This window comes from Cottoperca gobio, chromosome 14, assembly GCF_900634415.1.
Source record: "Cottoperca gobio chromosome 14, fCotGob3.1, whole genome shotgun sequence".
NCBI classification, from domain to species: domain Eukaryota; kingdom Metazoa; phylum Chordata; class Actinopteri; order Perciformes; family Bovichtidae; genus Cottoperca; species Cottoperca gobio.
In genome coordinates this window covers 11,690,262-11,708,821 of record NC_041368.1, presented here as the reverse complement: position 1 = coordinate 11,708,821, position 18,560 = coordinate 11,690,262, and the positions used below count along the sequence as shown (strand labels likewise).

Sequence of the window (18,560 nt, the reverse complement as noted above, 5' to 3'; positions counted from 1 at the left end):
AAAAATGAGAAAATCGGTGTCTGCGATGAGATTGAAATAGAGGCATTAAGATAGCGCAGGGGGGAGACTCAATCATGCATCTGAGGCAGCCATAATTCCACATTCACGCGTCTCAATGACTTGACAGCACTTGAGAGACAATGCCTGTGACCCAGTTACAGGATTCCAATTAGCAGGGTGTATGCAACAGTTGAGATGAAAAGGGAACAGGGTCTTTACAGAGCCCCAGGGCTGTCTGATTACTGCCTGAAAACAAGAGTCTTTTGCCCGTGACAAAGAGTAGACCGACACAGAGGGAGTGCCAGGCCCCAGCTGTTCTCATTCTCTCCAGGCTGAGGACTCTGAAGGGCTCATCTCATCTCCGCCTGCCTGCCTGCCCGCCTGCCTTTTTACATTTCAACCCTTTTGGAAAGTGTATTTCAGACCAGACACACTAAGACACTTTTCATTTGAGTTGAGTAGCTGTTGGTATTTTTTTCTTGCCAGTCTTGATACATGTGACCTCTGGGTCATAAGTCTGCATATGTCAAGGCAACCTCATATGCAGATTAACTGAAACTGTTTTGCATGAGAATAGTTGCCGACAAAATATTTTCTATCTCCAAATGAAGCAAAACTGATTAATTATACAATATACTGTCCCAAGTTTTTCCATACTTAAGGTATACTAATAGCAAAGTATGTGAAATGTTTCATTTAGTTTTCCCAATATCCTGTATGAGTATACATGTTTATTTCTTGTTACAGCATTAAAAGCACCTTTTTATTTAGCAATATTATCAATATGGATTTTTTAATACTACTAAGTATATAAACATACCAATATAATTGGAATTGAGAGCACTGTTATAAAATGCATTGCTAAGTTTGCTAAAAGCTTGTGATACAGCTTGTACTAAGGTGGAGTTTCCTTTGCTTTTTGAAAGTACATTTGATATAATTATCATTTAGGAAAATTAAATAATTTCAAACAGTGAGCATAATTGAAAGCAAGAAACTTCATAGAAATGTTTTTTATTTTATGCACTGGTCAATTTTGAGAGTTTGGTCTATTTTGCTTCCATAACATGTCTTTTTTTCAGACTAGTGGAAAGAAAAAAATCCAAAATACACATTTAACACAGTTAATATTTTAACACGTTGTCTATTTGTGTCTGTAGATTTCTCCTAAATTCACCAAAAGTTAGAATTAAATATTGCCTCACAATACATATCTTTAAAGGCTGTTTTCTCAAAATGAGTTTGTTCTCATACTGAGCCAGAAACTTTCCAGTCTCATTATTATATGTGTGCTAAAATACTAAAGGTTTTTAAGAATTTGAGGAATTTTGAACCTGGCTTTATACAATGTTCAGATTTGCAAAACAAATGCAAATTAACACATATTTAATGTTTAGTTTAGTATATTTGACATGTAATATATCCACCTATAGTGTCTTTTCTTAATTCATATTTAACTTAAGCTTTAGTCCACCTATTAAAAGTGCTCTTAATTTAAACACATTTCTAATTGTGCTTTAGTATCAACAAGTCTTATAATGCCTGTGATTCTGTGAAGTCAGTAAAAGTACATTCTTAGTTAAAACTCAATGAAAGCCTATAAATCAAAAGTTCTTACATCATGAATAAAGATGGGTAAATATAGACGCTTGATTTTCAACCAAAATGCACATGTAAATCCCCATTTCCAATGCCTATGCATTTGCGTCTATAAGTTATAAAAGCAGTCCATTTCAATTATATTTAGTACCCAGAACCTGCTGCCATATAGTTTGATCAAACAGTACATGAGTCCCAGTCTAGCCGGATTTAAGCTGAATCTCAAATGGGAAGTAAAACAGTGTTGTCACACTACTGGCTTTGTTTGCATATAGTTTTATGATGGTGGTGCTTCTGAGCGAGATTTCCCTATGCATTTCAAAGCTGTGTATGGGTTATAATGTTTGATAGACTTAAATGATGAAGCCACATTTCTGGAAAAGCAATTTTCATCTTTAGATCAAAAATTTAAATGAATGAGGCGTTGTATCTTTAATGCTGCAGAGAGGCCATCCTGCAGTTATAGTCAGGCAGTGGATCTCTCCAGGGGCAGAGAGGCAGCCTGTCAGCCAGCTGCATGAGAGGCTTAATCTTCAATCTGAGTTTGGAACGTGCCACAGGGGTCAAAGATTACAACCCCCTGTGATCATCACCACATAATGCATACATTCTCATTCTGTCAGAGCTTGGTAAACATTGGCTGACTAACTGAACACCGGGAAGACAGAGAGGAGGGCTAATTCACAAGCAGACAAACGTGCTGCAGACAGAAGGCGTCAGAACATGACAGGGGACTTTAAATTAAAAGCTCATCATGTTTTAATCTTAACATTTCCTGAAAAATACAGGTTTCATTTTTTTTAATAAACCAGCAAAGCTCCTGCATCAAATGTCAGTTTTTCATCTACAGGAGGAAATCAATATGCTGTAGCTGAGTACACAATAACTAGTTAGCCTTGTGTCCTAATACTGCTGCTCTTGCACTACACTATCTGTCACCGATATTACTGCAACATAAGGGAACATAGCTTCACAAATATGAACAAAAAGCTCCTTATAGCTGTGCTTTGCAGACCAGGTGAAGCTGCTCCCTCTACCATGCAGCCACACCTCCCCCCCCCCCACCTCCCTCCCCCCCCCCGTCCCTACATTAACATTCATGGAGCCACTGGAGTGTGGCGAGCCGCGTACATCGAGCCAACGACAAGATGCAGGGATGAGGGGGGAGAGGGAGGATGGAGGATGGAGTAATAAGGCTCGAATAAGGCTGTTTGAAGAAGAGGAGGGGTGGGGTTGGTGAAGGTTGCCCAGTATGGGATTGTGGGAAAGGTCAGCAACCAAGGTGCTAGGTCTTTGACCATATATCACAATTATTACTGTAGGTCATTGACTGGTATGGAGATTAGCGGAGCCGTGACAGGTCCACATGGCATGCTGGAAGAGTGGGCAAGGCAGGCAGAAAGAAGTCACCGTCGACTGTTAGCCTACTGTCACAAACAGTATAGTTTTCAGCCATGCTAGCGGCGTGGCGTTGGGAACGGCAAATACCTTACATCCTCATCAGCCTGACAATTAACAAATGCTAGCATGCTAAAATAAAATATTGAGAGTAGTAAACATTATATCGTCTAAACTCAAGCGGCAACCTCCAATTTTGAAAAATGAAGCCAATGCAGAAGTGCCTTAAACTTGCATTCTCTCTAACAGCCAGCAGGGGGTGACGACACCGGTTGCAGGTCCGATTGTATAGAAGTCTATAAGAAAATGACCCTACTTCTCAATTGATTTATTGCCTCAGTAAACAAATGGGTTTATGATCCCAATCACTACTGTTTAAGTGTTCTCCAATACAGCCTGATGTTCACCACATTGGCTGTGTTCGTCGTAGAACTTTAACCCTTTCACAGTGAGTTTTCAGTTCATGGAAGTTAACTGTGATATTTTAGTCGGTCCACCTTCTTGTGTCACTGCTGGTTCCAAAAAAAAAAACAGATGGTGACAGCCTATGATTTCAGCATCACGTCCTCTAATGAAAACAAGAATGTTGCAATCTCCAGTTACTCTTTTGAATTTGAGTTTTAAATATGGAAAGAAAATATGCGTTGCCTACTTCAAAATACAAGCAGTACATGCACTTTAAGGCAGTGGCACACACTCATACTAGCTTTATGTCTTTCTCATGTAGCATGACAGGATAAAAATACCGATTGGCTTCAAGAGAAGACGACACTAAAGAACATGCAGTCTGCTACCACATGCACAGCATGCTCATTATCAGGGTTAGGTCTGATTACTTTTAAATGTAGTCACTGAATACACTTGTTACTGTATATAAATTACGTGGACATTTTTGTATTAAGTAAGGTAATCCATTTAAGAAATGTTTTAATCTAATCTGAATATTTTTGGATCACTTCAAAATCAAACATTTAAAAAATGTTGCACCTTTTGATAAAGAAACGGGCGCAACCACACATATTTGAGTTCCACATATATAATGTTTTCTCTTTAAACACCTCCAGACACGCCTTTTATGAGTTGATAGCATTGGTTATCATGACATTTTTTTAAAATAATTTTGAAATTGCCATATTTGACATATATGACATAGACAATAAATGTAATCAAGTTATCCATGACAATGTAACTATAATATAATTGCATTTTTTTTTTATGTGATCTGGGCTGTTTGTAGTTAGATATTTTTTCTAATATGATTTAAAAATTAAAAATACATCGTAACAACAGCCATCCGTAAACAATCCGTTACTTCCCAACCCTGCTCATTATAAGTTATGGTATGCACAGAGGTGCTGACTAAAATAGTTTAGCTGAATGCAAACATCAGTTCAGCAGTGGCCCATTTCGAGAGGTGCACCACATTAAAATGCATGCATTACAGGCATATCAGCGGAGCGTGGAAAGCCAATTCCCTATGGAAATGTTGGTTTACTGCTTCTCATTGGGTCTGTGGAAGGCTTTGACCAGTGTCCTCTGGCTGTGAAGGACAAAGGCAGCCAACCAGGGAAATCACTGTGCTTGACAACATCGCATATCTGACAGCATTGGTGTGAAAGATTTAAATCAGACTGATAAAGATGTTTAGAAGTTCTCGAGGAGCTGACCCACGGAGCACGTAAAGACTGGGAAGGGAGAGGGCAGTGTTGTTGAGCATAGTCATACTCTAGTACTGCAGCAAAAACTGCTTCTTCTCTGTAATGTATTGAACGACCTGAATATGGTGCGGCTTTGAGTCGCTTCGGCTAAAAGAAGGCCTACAATTAATGTGAATGTGCTTCCAATTGAGCTCTTATACATGTTTACATCATACACTAAGACGACCTAAAGCATACCCTGCTTTATCAACTATTTAACTCTAAACAGGGGCCATGATTTACTAAATAAACATAATGCTGTACTGAAGAAGACTTGAAACTAGATATTGTGACCATAAAATGTTTACTGAGGTAATAAATCAAGTAGGAACTAGAGTCATTTTCTCATAGCCTTCTATACAATTGGACTTCTTTTTGCAACCAGAGGATCCTGCCGACTATTAGATAGAATTCAAGTTCAAGGCACTTTTCAGACCCAGAGGTTGCTGCTTGGTTTAGATTCAGTTAAGCTACTGGAGCAAATGTTATTCTTATAGTGCAGTAAAAGCTTTCTGCTTACAGCTAAAACAAACTTTTGACACGCCTGATGAAACACTGAATCAAAATTCTGTATATTTATCCTGGTGGCTCAGAGTAAAAATATCGAAGGAGTACAAAGCAGAGGAGGTGTGGACCTGGCAGAAACACTATAGCTGATGAACCCCCCCCCCCCCTCCATCCCTGGTCGTCAACCCCATTACACACACACATGCACACATCCATTTTGCCGAGCAGAGTTTTTTCCCCCTTGAACATTACGTGCTTGATTGCGAATGAGAGAAGCAGCAACCTTCTGTGTGTCTGTGTCATATCTTTGTCTCAGTGTTCCTATAGACCACAATTACAAGACACAAAGTGATGTGAAGGAATCCAGAGGGGGGATGTGTAGCATTGCGTAAAACCAATGCGGACCAATGCCTCCATATGGGATTACGATTATTTTGCATATTATATCCTTTTTCTTTGCCATGTGAAGCACTGTGCATTGTTTTTTTTTGTCACAGGCAAGATCCTGAGGTGTTGCTTTCCCATTACGAACATCTAATAATTATGTTATCAGGTTATCACGAGCGAAACTGGCAGCTATTTGTCAATTTATATTACAACTCAATTTGAAATTATCAACATTTCTTATGCATGGGATGTCAACACTAAACTAGGGCAGGGTAGATCTCTGAATAACTGAGAATATGTCACATTTAAATGCAATATATTGTCATCATACTCTCGAAAAAATTAACAGCAAGTGAAACACTGATTAAAATCTTAACAAGCATATCTGCCTCGGCTTTTGTGAGTGAATGACTTGTCAATATCTATAACATGCTGAAACCTTCTCAGCACTTGGCCTTGCAGATTATAAGCACTGCAGGAAAAGAAAGTAGGTGGGGAACACTCATGATTCTGTCCTCTTCAACTTTAATCAAAAGTACACTGACGTGCTGCAGCCCCCTCCCTCTCTTTCATAATAATGGGCCGCTAAAAATTCAGGAGGCAGGCTCCACATCAATCACTCGCCAGATTTGAGTCCAATGCAATAAATATGTAAATGAGGAGAAGCCAATGTCTCGTAGCTTTGAGATCAGCGCAGGGAGAGAGAAAAAAGGAAAAACTGTATTAATTGCCCATGGCCAGAGGAATCCTATTACTGTGGGCATTGATTATAAAATTGTATGTGTGAATGATTTTCATGCAGAAAGTGGACTACCAAGCCCTGGAGCAAAAAGTGAAGAAAGAGCCAAATTAGCGAATAGGGCCACATTTTGCAAGTGACTCAAAGGAAAAAGCAACGACAAAAAGGCCAAATCTACTTTCAAATAAGATTTAGATTAGAAAATGAAACTGATTTCTATACAAAATTACAGTAAGTATTATCCAGCCATAATATTTCTCCAATTGTTTAACTGGATTTACTTACATTCAAGACCTTTTCTCAGGTTTCGTATCTTCCCTTTCTCTGTTTTTAGGTATTCAAGCATAAGGGAGCATATAAGAAAAATGAGGCTCAGGATATCATTCTTTTATTATTCAATTGGAGAGTCCATTAGTGTGGCGCCCTAATGGACTGTCCTGTATGACGGTTGACATTTTTCCACACTACATCATGACGAGTGACAAAAAGGTCATAAAAAGTCTTATGAAGAGCTTTTATGCTCACTTTTCCAAAACCAATTGAGCAAAATGACATTTAAAGTCTGACAACAGACTGCAAACAAAAATGATTGGTAACACTTTCTATGAAGACCCCATCTATGGTGCATTATGAAGGCATTCATACTGAATTATTATGCATTTATAATGCGTCATGACTACACTCATTAACATATATAATGCTTTCTGATGCACTATATCAACAGTCATGAAACATTATAGATGGGACCTCTAATGAATTATAAGTGTCTTATGAATGCTCTGGACTAGTTATTAACTAGAGGTTGACTGATGGAGTTTTTAACACATTATGATAATACAGTATACCTATACTCACATATACTCACTTTGACAATTAAATATAGTAAGGGCTCAAAGTATGCTATAATAGCCCATGCAGTATCCCATGTAATCATTTTATTTGTCAAGTAAATTGAAGTACATATTGATGCATCGATAATATTGCATGCTTCATCGTAACGTTTTATTGTTGGTGGTTAAGTAAAGTGCAAACCATTTTCATGCATTTAAAATAATCTCTGCTGCATCATAAGGGATTATTATGCAATATTTCAAAATGTTAGTAAACCATGCAAACAATTAGATGGTAAAATGTGTCGGGTTTAGGAACGGAACCTTAAGGTGTAAAACCTTAATAATATATTCAAAGTAAGAAGCTTTGTTTTCATCATGAGATGAAAGCAATGAGTCGAGGTATTCTCACAAACCATCAACTGTATGCAGCCCCTGGAATAGTTAAAGGAATTACAACCCCCCTTCTCTCTCTCACACACACACACGCACACACGCACACACACACACACACACACACACACACGCACACACGCACACGCACGCACGCACACACACACACACACACACACACACACACACACACACACACGCACACACACACACACACGCACACACACGCAGAAGATTGATTTAAAAAACGATAGACACCCAGTCTATTATTATGATTTGGAACAGAGGACATTTTTATTTTTATTTTTTATTAAGCATTATGTGCTGCAAAATGATGCAATAATGACTACTGCTCACTTTAAAAACAAACAAGGACTTTTATAATATAAGCTTCCATTCAAGCAAACTCATTTCACTTATAATTATCTACATTTGTGCACCATTTTCTTTTTCTGTTTTTGTTAAATGATCCAACAAACCGAGCTGACTCTAAGAACAGTGTCGTGTTTTGTGAAGAATAAAGAGACTAACTGAAGGCAACAAACCAATAGCTTTAAGCCAAGTCAAGTGTAAGGCCAAGTGTCCATCTGGCCAAAAGTGGTGGTAATTAGCACTCAGCTGGCTGAACCATCTCAGATTTGGGTGTATGATGTGTACCAAATACAAATTAAAAATATGCATTAAAAGGAGTTCTGCAGTAAAAACAAAGCTACAGTATGTACAAATCCCACCTCAGAGGACAGATAACCATTACTGTGCATGGTTTCTCCAACAGTCGCTATAATCACTGTCAGCTAGATTTAAATTGATTTGCTGGCCTTGTATTTGACATGCAAATCTCCCTCTTAATCGTGGCATTTTGCTCAGATAAACAGGGATTAGTTTGATTAACAGCATAGCATTATCTCCAAACATTTAAACATTGTAGGCTTTAGAAGTAGGCTTTAATTAACATAATTTGAGACCGTTTAAAACACAAGTATATTTTTCAATTTTTATGAATATCTTATTTGAGTATTCTTTTTTTTTTTAATTGAATTTGAAATAGTATAGCTTTTGCTATATTTGTGATATTTGGTATCCACAACAATTATTTATACAACAAATGATGTGACATCATTGCATGTTATATATCTTTAATCACCATTCTAAAACTCATTTTACTGTTTCTATCCTTCTACCACACTTGATGTCATTTTCTCTTTGCCATGCGTCCTTATCTTAATGATGTGGAGAAATAAGTGACAAGTAAAACAAATGATGCTGTAGTGTGACTACATTGTTTCTGAAATAGGCATTTCATGTTTGATTTCATTGTTAAGAACAACTCAAAATGCTAAACAGTCCTCAATGTACTGTACTGCCCAAGCTCTCTTCTTAGAAATGCCTCCAACACGTAGTTCAGCTCCCGGTTAGAACAGGAGGCGGCTGCTGAACAGATACTCTGTGTCGTGAAACTGAATGAAAGTCACTCTTTAGTCAGATTCACTTTGTCCCTTTTACTTGTTACTGTATTATTTATCAGTGGTGTAATTCAGGTTTCATCACTAAACTGTAGGTTTAGACAAAGATACAATATTTGTGGATATTGCAAAGACTGCCACTATATCTGATTTATATCTACCTGCGAACAACATGAGACGATATCATGTGTCCATTTACCACAATTAAAGTGACATTTGTATTAGGTCACAAAAAGCAACTAAAATATGATTTTACAATTGTATTACTGGAACCTTCCAGACATTTAAATGAAAAACAATTTATTTGTTTTGATAATGAATATACTACAAATAGACCTGGCTATAAAGTGCCACAATTCTCATGTTTAAGTGCAAATGTTTTTTTTATCAGTTAAGAATTTCAAAATAAGAGTGTATGTTAACGATGATGATGCATCAATGATATTGGATCGTTGATCACTGCATCGATATATTGATCCAGATTGATCGTTACACAGCTATTATCTATGTTGTCTAAACAACTCGTTTCCACTGATTCCCACAGTCCCAGGATCAGCATCAGAGAATTGCTCTGCCTCAAATCTAACAAACCACACATCCCAGCTTTCAAAAGCCCATGGGAATTAAAGTTGTTTAATAAAACTGCTTATGTTTTTAGAGTAAAAATGACAAGGGGCAGATAGAAAGTCAACAGAATACCCCAGTACAAACAGCGCTTGTGAGATAGGCCGATGTAACGCAGAAATGCACTTCTGAAATGAAGCCATGTGGAACAGACTCTAATCCAGGAGTGGAATAAGACAGTAGTGACAACCAGGAGGAAGGAAATGATGCTTCAAGCTTTCGCCATTAGCAGCTGGCCCCAGAAAATGTGTATCCGACTCAGAAATCGTCTCCCAACAACCAAAGCATCTTTTTTTCCAGAGGAAGTTTGGGCCTGACTACGTAAAGGATTAGCATAATGATACCTATAGTTTTCTCATCAACAAATCCCATGCAAAGACCGCAAAACAATTAAGTGATTCCTCTTGCAAATATTGCCCGAGTATCCAAAACCTGATATATCTTTATTACTTTATACTCTGTGCCAATGGAGCTCCATTGTTAAACACACCAATGAGCACTGGGGGACATGTGCCTTCATAGGGTGCTGCAGGAATGAGTCAAAAAACCCAGAAATGAGTTTGGATTGTTGCACTTCCTGTTTCTCTCGTCTCAAAGTCAGCAGGCTTCTTGAATGAGTATTTGGTCAGATGCCTGAAATAAAGTCTTTGATTAACACAAGCTTAAGAGAATTTCACGCTCTGTTCCTCGACGTAAAATACGTCAGGTAATAATTTTGAAGCTTTTACATGTGTTAAAAAAAAAGATGGTTGCTAACAAGGGGCTAAATGAGACTACAGAGGTTGTCAGGGACATTAAACATCATCACGCAGAACACGGGGGAAACTCATCGACTCATTGCTGGTGACGTTGAATTCGAGCGAGTGTGGAGTAGTTTAATTATAGCCCAACATTACCTTTTAACTTCTGCCGATTGCATTCACGCTTCAAAAATCACAAAAGTGGTATTTATTGGTGAAGATTATCTTCGCTGAACAAAACGTCTTAGTATTTATTTGTCCGTAGAGATTATTTTATGCAAAAATCCAAAATCCAATGGAGAAATCCCGTTGGCTTTTTGTTCAGGGAACCAGAGCGATGCTAACTTCCGGGTTGGCCTACAAAGATACGTCATCATGAGTTTATTTTCAGTTGATCCCACATGCAATGTACTGCTGCCACTAGTGTGTCTAATCCGCAGCTGAAAATAGACCCCATCAAATACACTATTTAAGTAATGTTTCCTCAATAGAAATGAAAAGGCTTGGGGCAACAGCCACAGACAAGTTAGGGAAGATGGAAAGCATTAAACGGACAAACTTGTTGGTTTTGCTTTTCATGGGATTGTTCACAATAACACAAATCTAGAATATCACCTCCTGTGTGTTCATTAAGGGTGTTAAGGCTGACAGAGGAGTGTGCTTTGACTTCATTGATAGGTATCAGCTTGATTGTCCAACATCACCTTCCTCCTATTAAGTTTACATTTTGTGACCAACCGATGATCGTTCAAACCCAATCTGAATCTTTAAAAGCATCTCTTTAGAAACCTCTGGGAGGAATAATACATCCATGTTTTCCTGCAGTTTACCCTCCTTGTCCCTCCTGCCCCTCCCCCAAACAGCTCCACTGATCAGCCTCCCGCTTCACTGCTCAGTGGTTCGATATTCAGTTTGTCCTGTCCTCCTTTGTGCTGCTCTCACCTTTCCCTGACTCTAAAATATTCACTCTGTCATCAGCCTCTCCTTCAACAGAGATGCCTCAAAGTGTGACTTAACTTTTCAGACACGCTTATGGACAATTCCCAAATAATGTAAACTCACCCATACAGTGTATTATAGGCTTTCCAATGAAACAATTTGTCTCTGAAATGTCTCTCTTAATAGAACGACTTGTTTGTGTTCACTGAGAGTTTGAGGAACATTACCGTGAACTCATTTGGGGGAACTCACCAGGAAAATAAGAGAATACATTTCAAGATGTGGCCGCCAGGTACAAATAACATTTAAACTTCCGTGATGGTGTGTGTTCTTCCCTCAGCAAACAGCAGCCACTATATGAACTCGACTCCTCACTAACATTTGCAGAGTGATCTGAAAAAGAATGCTGACCAATTGCACCTGGATTTGAAAGTTCATTGATTGCTGGCTCGATGTTTCGTCTGGATTAGCCAACTCTGTCAGTAACACCATAATGAGCAGGCAGGCCGAGAGCTAGAGCTCTTTTTCAAAAGAGAACCTCTATATGAACTGTTTCTTTGAAATCCTAAATATCCTTGTGAAGATGTTTGAAATTTTAGGGTTCTGGATATCAGAGGATATCATTTGGAATCTGTAGCATTAGAAAATACTCAATATTAAACAGCAATGTTAAAGTTGTAATTGTGTATGTCAGTTGTGTTGAGCAGCTCAAAAGGCCTTGAAGAGTTTTACAAAATCAACCCAGAAATAGCATGAAAAATATTTTGTCAATTAAATCAAACAATATCAAGTAGGGCTGCAACTAACTATTATTTTCATAATGGATTCGATTTTTTTGTTAATCGTATGGTCTACAAAATGTCAAAATGTTTGTGGAAAATGTCCATTCCAGTTTCTCAAACTTCAAGGTGATGTCTTTTAATATTTAGTTTAGTCCGAAACTAAAATATATTCAGTTGAACATGATATATATATATATATATATATATATATATATATATATATATATATATATTTGAGAGGCTGAAAGCAGCATTTTCAGACGTTTTTGCATGAAAAATCACTTTGACGATTAATCGATTATCAAACAAATGTACTTCCTATAAATATATATGTTTTACTCCTTTGATACTAAATACAGTAAATTAGGCATAATTAATAGTTAGGTAATTATAAATAAGCAAGTATATGTATATATTTATTTAATAACGAAATACTGCCACTGGTTTCATCAGATTAAATAGGAGGGTGATTATGAAAGATACAACACTTTCCGGAAATGCATTTGTTTCCTTAAACATAAAAAAAAGAAAATCATGCCAAAAGATTAATTGCGTCTTAACAAAACCCTATTCATTATACATTTACAAAATCAAGGACAAGTACTATGCTATAACCCCTCCCCCAAATGATTAACAAATAAAAATGGTCAATATGTGTTTTATTATACAGTGAATGGTCGTAAACATCGGCCTCATAAACTTAATTGGAACAATCAAGTATGTCTCATAAAAAAAAAAACATTGCTGCTGCTGGCAGTGTATGAGACCATCAATGTGAATAATTTGACATTTTGATCCATTAAGACAAAACCAGTTTGAGTCGTGGCTGTTCGGCTAACTGAGCTGCAAATGACTGTTTTTACTACAAGCACGCTCAGTTAATTAGAAGAAGAAGTGAACACTTAAAGAACGCTGCGTGTCACAACTAAAGGTGCAGGATTTTGCTTTGCATTCATTTGGCAACGGTTTATTAGTATTTTCGTTTTTTATTTTTATTTTAATTAGGACATAGTACAAACTAGCACAGTGAGTGACCACATAAATAGAACAGCTACAAAAGTTTGGTTTGTTTGCATTAAATTGTTTGTCCATTGGTTTAATACAATGTTGATATTCAAAGCCCTGAATACTGGAGCTTTAAGTAAACAGTTGACTGTTCTGTAGAGTTAGTTCATTATTCTATATATAACATTGGACTCGTGTTAAAGTCAAATTATTTTCTGTTACATATAAAAATTTGCAGATTTATAAAGATATCCTTTTGAAGGCAAATATGTGTTGGCAATGAAATAATAATAAATAAATACAGGAAATGCAGATAAATAAAGACAAACAAAACCAATGTCTCCACGGTCCTGAGAGGTATTTGGTCAAATGTATTGAACATCACAATCATATTCTGCTGTTAAAAGATAACATCTTGTATTACACATTAACTCATGGATGGAGCTGTTTGCCAGAATGCGTAAAACACTGAAAGATGATGAAAAACAAATGCTGCCATGCACCTTTTTAAATTAACATTTTAAGGACAGTTGTGTCAAATATGTGGCAGAAAAGGTTTCGTAAACAGTTTTAAAAAAACACTTTCTGCAGCATATACATGTGTTTGTTTATTGCTTGATCAATGAGGCCCAGCATTGTGAATAAACTAATGAGTCAAATTCACTTTAAAACAATCTATTGATTGGCTAGTCAATAAACAATACTGACATACAAATATATAGATTTATAAATAGTTAAATAGAGCTGAACAGAAAGGCAAGCAAGTAAATAAATAAATACACAAATAAATAAATAACAATTAAATAAATAACAATTAAATAGATGAACCAAAAAAAGTGTCGATTTGCCTTCAAAATCCAAGTGTGACTTGTACTTCGGTTTACCAGACAGTGCCTTCGCTCATTTCTGAGGAGGGTTGTGACAGCTGGTTGGTGTATCCGTTGTCACTGAGAGACACAGTCGTGTAGGGCGTGCTGGGGCCACACATCTCGCTGGAGATGCTGTGCATTGAGCCCGGCATATTGGGCTCAGGGCTGGGTGAGTCCGCGGGATGATGAGATACTGTGTCAGAGAAACAGTGCACCTCTCCAGGACAGTGGTGCCCTGGATGGTGGTGGTCTATTGCTCCTAATGGGGTGCCAGCAGGGATAGAGGAGGGCACAAAGCCCAAATCTGCTGGAGTCTGAGCATGGGAGGATGGTGGGCCTTGGTAGTACTCATAATTCCCTCCTGAGCCATAGTATTCACCAGGATAATCTGCAGTCATGTGAATATCTGGATTAGTGCATAGAATCAGATTTTAAAAATATATATTAACAATTGATTTTCTTTTGTGTTCTTGAGTTTCTACGCAAATCAACAGACACAATAAATTGTAGTGATTATAAACCTGAAGAGGCACATTTAATTCACATTCTAATGAGCTCTTTCATCAAAAATAGTTTTAATATCAAGAACAGTATCAATCCTAAATCCTCAAAACATACAAGCTCACCTCCATAATAAGAGAAGTGTCCAAGCTCCTCTGCTTCCAGTCTCTCTCCCAGCGCCCTCATCCTCCTCTGGCCGCGGAAGAACACGTGCCTCCGTCCGCCCAGGGAGCTCAGCTGCTTCATGCGTCTCTCTTTGGACCTCCGATTTTGGAACCAAACCTTTTAGGACAAAACAATTAGAAGATGAGCAGCGTGAATGACTCAGAGAAGCAGAGTAGACATACCACAAGAAAAGTCTTCCCCCTATACCTGCCTATTATGCTTTTGCAGGGCCGTGGAAGTATCACAGCAACGTTTCTGAGTGAGTGAGAATTTATAAATGTCGATCATTTATAGATCTAAATTAGAAGAACTCTTACTGTAAGTTCCTGAAACTATTACGATGCACTTATTGCCTAAAAAAATGGACATGAGGTTCAGGTAAAAAAAAATATTTAAATAGACTGTTTGGATAATGGAATGGGGATGAATGTAATGTAATGCGTAAACAGCAAATGGCGTTGACTATTCAGCTCACTGAAACAAAATGTTGACTACTTTAAATGCATTTCGATGACAAAAACGAAGCGTCAATCCACCAGGAAATTTCATCAAGGGAGCTTTTTAAAATATGTCCATGGACACCAGTGCTAAGTGAGTCCTGCTTTTAAGGGTTTAGGAGCCGATGGGAGTAAAGATTATGGATCAAATTGGTTTGGAAAGCCCATTTGAAAAAAAAAATCACCAGAGCATTAAGGACAAATTCCCTAAGGGTGTCAAAATGTGGTGCCAAAAAAAAGCTTGTGTCCATAAAAGCTTTTAGGGAGTTTTTCTACCATATAATTTACACGCCTGACTTTATTCTATGTCGTTGGTCCTCGAGGCACCGTAACCTGTTAATAGTGCTGACTGATCAGATTAGGATGGACCTGAGGTGTGCGATAATAGATGCAGTTTCATCAGGAAATACACTCTCGGTATTAACTCGTTGTTTTTTGGCTTTGTTTATTTTTTTTCTTCCTTTAGCCTTTTACCTGGATGACTCTCATAGTGAGGCCGGTCTCCCGTGACAGCTGCTCCCGGATGTGCCTGGTGGGTTTCGGCGTGGCCGCGAAAGCCGCTTTCAGGATCTCCAGCTGCTTGGCTTTAATGGTGGTCCGAGGCCCGCGTCGTTTCCCGACGGTGCTCTGCTCGTCATTCTCGTTGTTGTTGTCTTTATCGGACAAATGTCCCGTTTCTGAGTCCTTCCCGTCGTCCTGCGGGTCCTGGGAGTCTGGAGACAGACTCGGGTCGCTGCACGTCGTGACTGCCACGAGAATAACACAAATGCTGTATGTTAGCAACATGGACCAGGAGAATCTAAATCATAGCCGCAAAAACAGCGATATTTTTAAAGCGAGTTATTAATAAAGCAGCAGAAATATGTTATTATTATAAATGACGTTATCACTAAATACACCAGCCAATTTAGGCTGATACAAAATATTTTTGACAGGACTAGAACTAAAAATCAGCTGATAATAATAATAATAATAATAATAATAATAATAATAATAATAATAATAATATAATAATAATAATAATTATAATACATACTTTACCTTTTCATTTATTAATAATTAGAATTAGAAAACTAAATAAACATCAGACACAATAAATGCCTAGTTTCTGAATTGCTTGATTAACACATAATCACCTGAAAGGAGGATTGTGTCTTTTCCATTGTTGTTTTGATAGTCCTCCTTACAAACAAACTTGAATTCATCCAAGATGTACAGTTCCTCTCCGGTGGACAGCTGTTTGTTGCAAATCACACAGGTGAAACAGTTCAGGTGAAACACTTTGCTCTTCGCCCTGCGCACTAGATCACTGGGTAAAATCCCCTGGGCGCAACCGTCACACTTGGTCCCAAATGTCCTGTTGAAGATCAAGGGAGAGCAACAGTCAGGGGGAAGTTTCAGTACAGATGTAGTATAATGCCTATATGTTTGGATAAATACTGACATGATAATAACCCACACAGAAATCAAGAACTACTGTTTACTGTATTTTAATTAAACTATAATAATGTGTATTTTTTAAATATTATATAAAGCGTAACCTAAAGTAAAATGTATGACAAATAATATAACATATAATTGTCAAATCAAGTCCATTATAGCAATCACACGTGCAATAATGGTTAGCTCTGTTAGCTGCTCTAATATAATACTACAGAAGAAGAAAAATAAGAAAGGCTGTTGTTTTTACAACGCATTTTTAAATAAACTTGAGTTTTTTCCCCACAATTTTCAAATTAATATTTGATTCTCGAAACAAACACAATCAAAAACAAAAAAAAACAACAACAACTGACACCTGCAACATTTCACGCAGTTTTCAGCTCCCACAGTGTAAACAAAGACGGTTTATTGAACCTCTGTCAGAACATGGTCCAGTAGTTTTAATACAGGCCCCATCCATAATTTGAGAATTCGCATTTTCTTTTATTACAGTGGACTGTCAAATTCAATGTATTTACTTTTATTAGCTTAAAATAAAATACATTTGACAACATTGTGTAATAAAAAAAAATACGTTTTTCTTGTAAATAAATACTAAACCACAAACACTTTGCATGCTTACCTAAAGAAGTCATTCTTACAATACAGTCTCCCTTCACGTGAAAAACACTTCTCTGTCAAAGTGCATTTGCATTCGCAGCACTGGACACATTTGATGTGCCACGGTCTGTCCAAAACTTTGAGCAAGAACCTATCAAGAATAGGCTTTTCACAGCTGGAACACTGAACCATTGTCTGCAGTTATTCCCAGCTCAGTGTTTGGGATATTTACTCGGTTTGTTTTCTTTCTCCAACGTCACTCGGTGTTGACTTCCAATCCAATGTATCCAAATGTATCGGAATAATTACATCACCATCCGTGAGATTCAATGTACCTCTTCTGTTCCACAGGGCAACAATCCACATGTGGCGAACTGCTCCGAAAGACAGGAAAACTGTGGATAAACAGCATTTCTGAAAATTATAGACTGGAGATCATCGCGTTCCGATCAAGATCATCCGAAGTGTGCGAATTTACGGGTGAGCACAGAACAAATAGCGTACCCACTGTGCGATATATCCTGAGTGGTGTCTAAAGTAGAGAAAAAATAATGATGAAATGCTATCAGTGAGCTCAGCCTTGTCATTTCTGTCCCATTTTTCCCCTGTGCAAGCTCTCAGTCGGAGAGAAAAGCTGTAATGAGCGCACTCAGCAGCTCAGCCTATTGCCTATTAAGAGACCTGTGACGTCAGCTGCGGGAGAAACCTATGAGCAGCCTTTTCATTTCACTCCACCACATGTACTTCAGTAATATGTGGAGAAAAGTACAATACTATGGTTATAAAATACAATAAAAATAAAATGAGGGTCAATATGAAAAACCTTACCTTTACCTTACCTAAACCTTTCATTGTTTTTTATAAAATACAAATAAATATGTTTTTCTATGTCTGGAAAAAAACGCGATAAAAAGAGAAACACAACAACTTTATTAAAGACATTAATGTTGAATCAGGTTTGAGGTAATGATCGTTCAAAAATAAAAAGGGGTCAAGGGACGTTTTCTTCAATATTTTTTAAAATGATGATGGCACTGGCAGTCTGAGGAGTTGTCCATGTAAAGAAATAGCAATAAATAGGAAATAAAACTAACATCTTCACCCTCCAACAGCGTTCTCAAAACCATTTTATTTTTTCTTAACCAGTTTCCCTCTCAAGGATAGCCTGCTGCGGGTCAATGATGATATCATATGAATAAATTATTTCCCGGGTTGTGTGGGAGAATAAGACTGCATCAGTGGCATATGACACATTATCAGCAGGCCTATCCCCGCAGTATGGGGAGAGGACAGATGAACACGCCGAACACAAGCTTTTCACACGGATTAATGCTGTGCCCCAACATTATACTTCATTTCGTTTTGAAAGGACACGGATCACT

At 37.6% G+C, this 18,560-nt stretch overlaps 1 protein-coding gene across 2 annotated transcripts; it reads right to left on the bottom strand.

Moving 5' to 3' along the window:
* Positions 1 to 13,446: 13,446 nt before the first annotated feature.
* LOC115018925 (LIM/homeobox protein Lhx1-like) lies at positions 13,447 to 17,786 on the bottom strand. Of its 2 annotated transcripts, none has more exons than XM_029448196.1 (5): positions 17,201 to 17,786; positions 16,272 to 16,492; positions 15,610 to 15,881; positions 14,599 to 14,755; positions 13,447 to 14,378 (listed from the first exon to the last, which is right to left on the bottom strand). In XM_029448196.1, the coding sequence occupies exons 1-5, from the start codon at positions 17,368 to 17,370 to the stop codon at positions 13,984 to 13,986; spliced, it is 1,215 nt and encodes a 404-aa protein (XP_029304056.1). In that variant the 5' UTR covers positions 17,371 to 17,786; the 3' UTR covers positions 13,447 to 13,983. The 2 variants fall into 2 exon arrangements, with proteins under 2 accessions (XP_029304056.1, XP_029304057.1); XM_029448197.1 differs by having other exon boundaries at positions 13,447 to 14,360.
* Between the last annotated feature and the right edge of the window lie 774 nt (positions 17,787 to 18,560).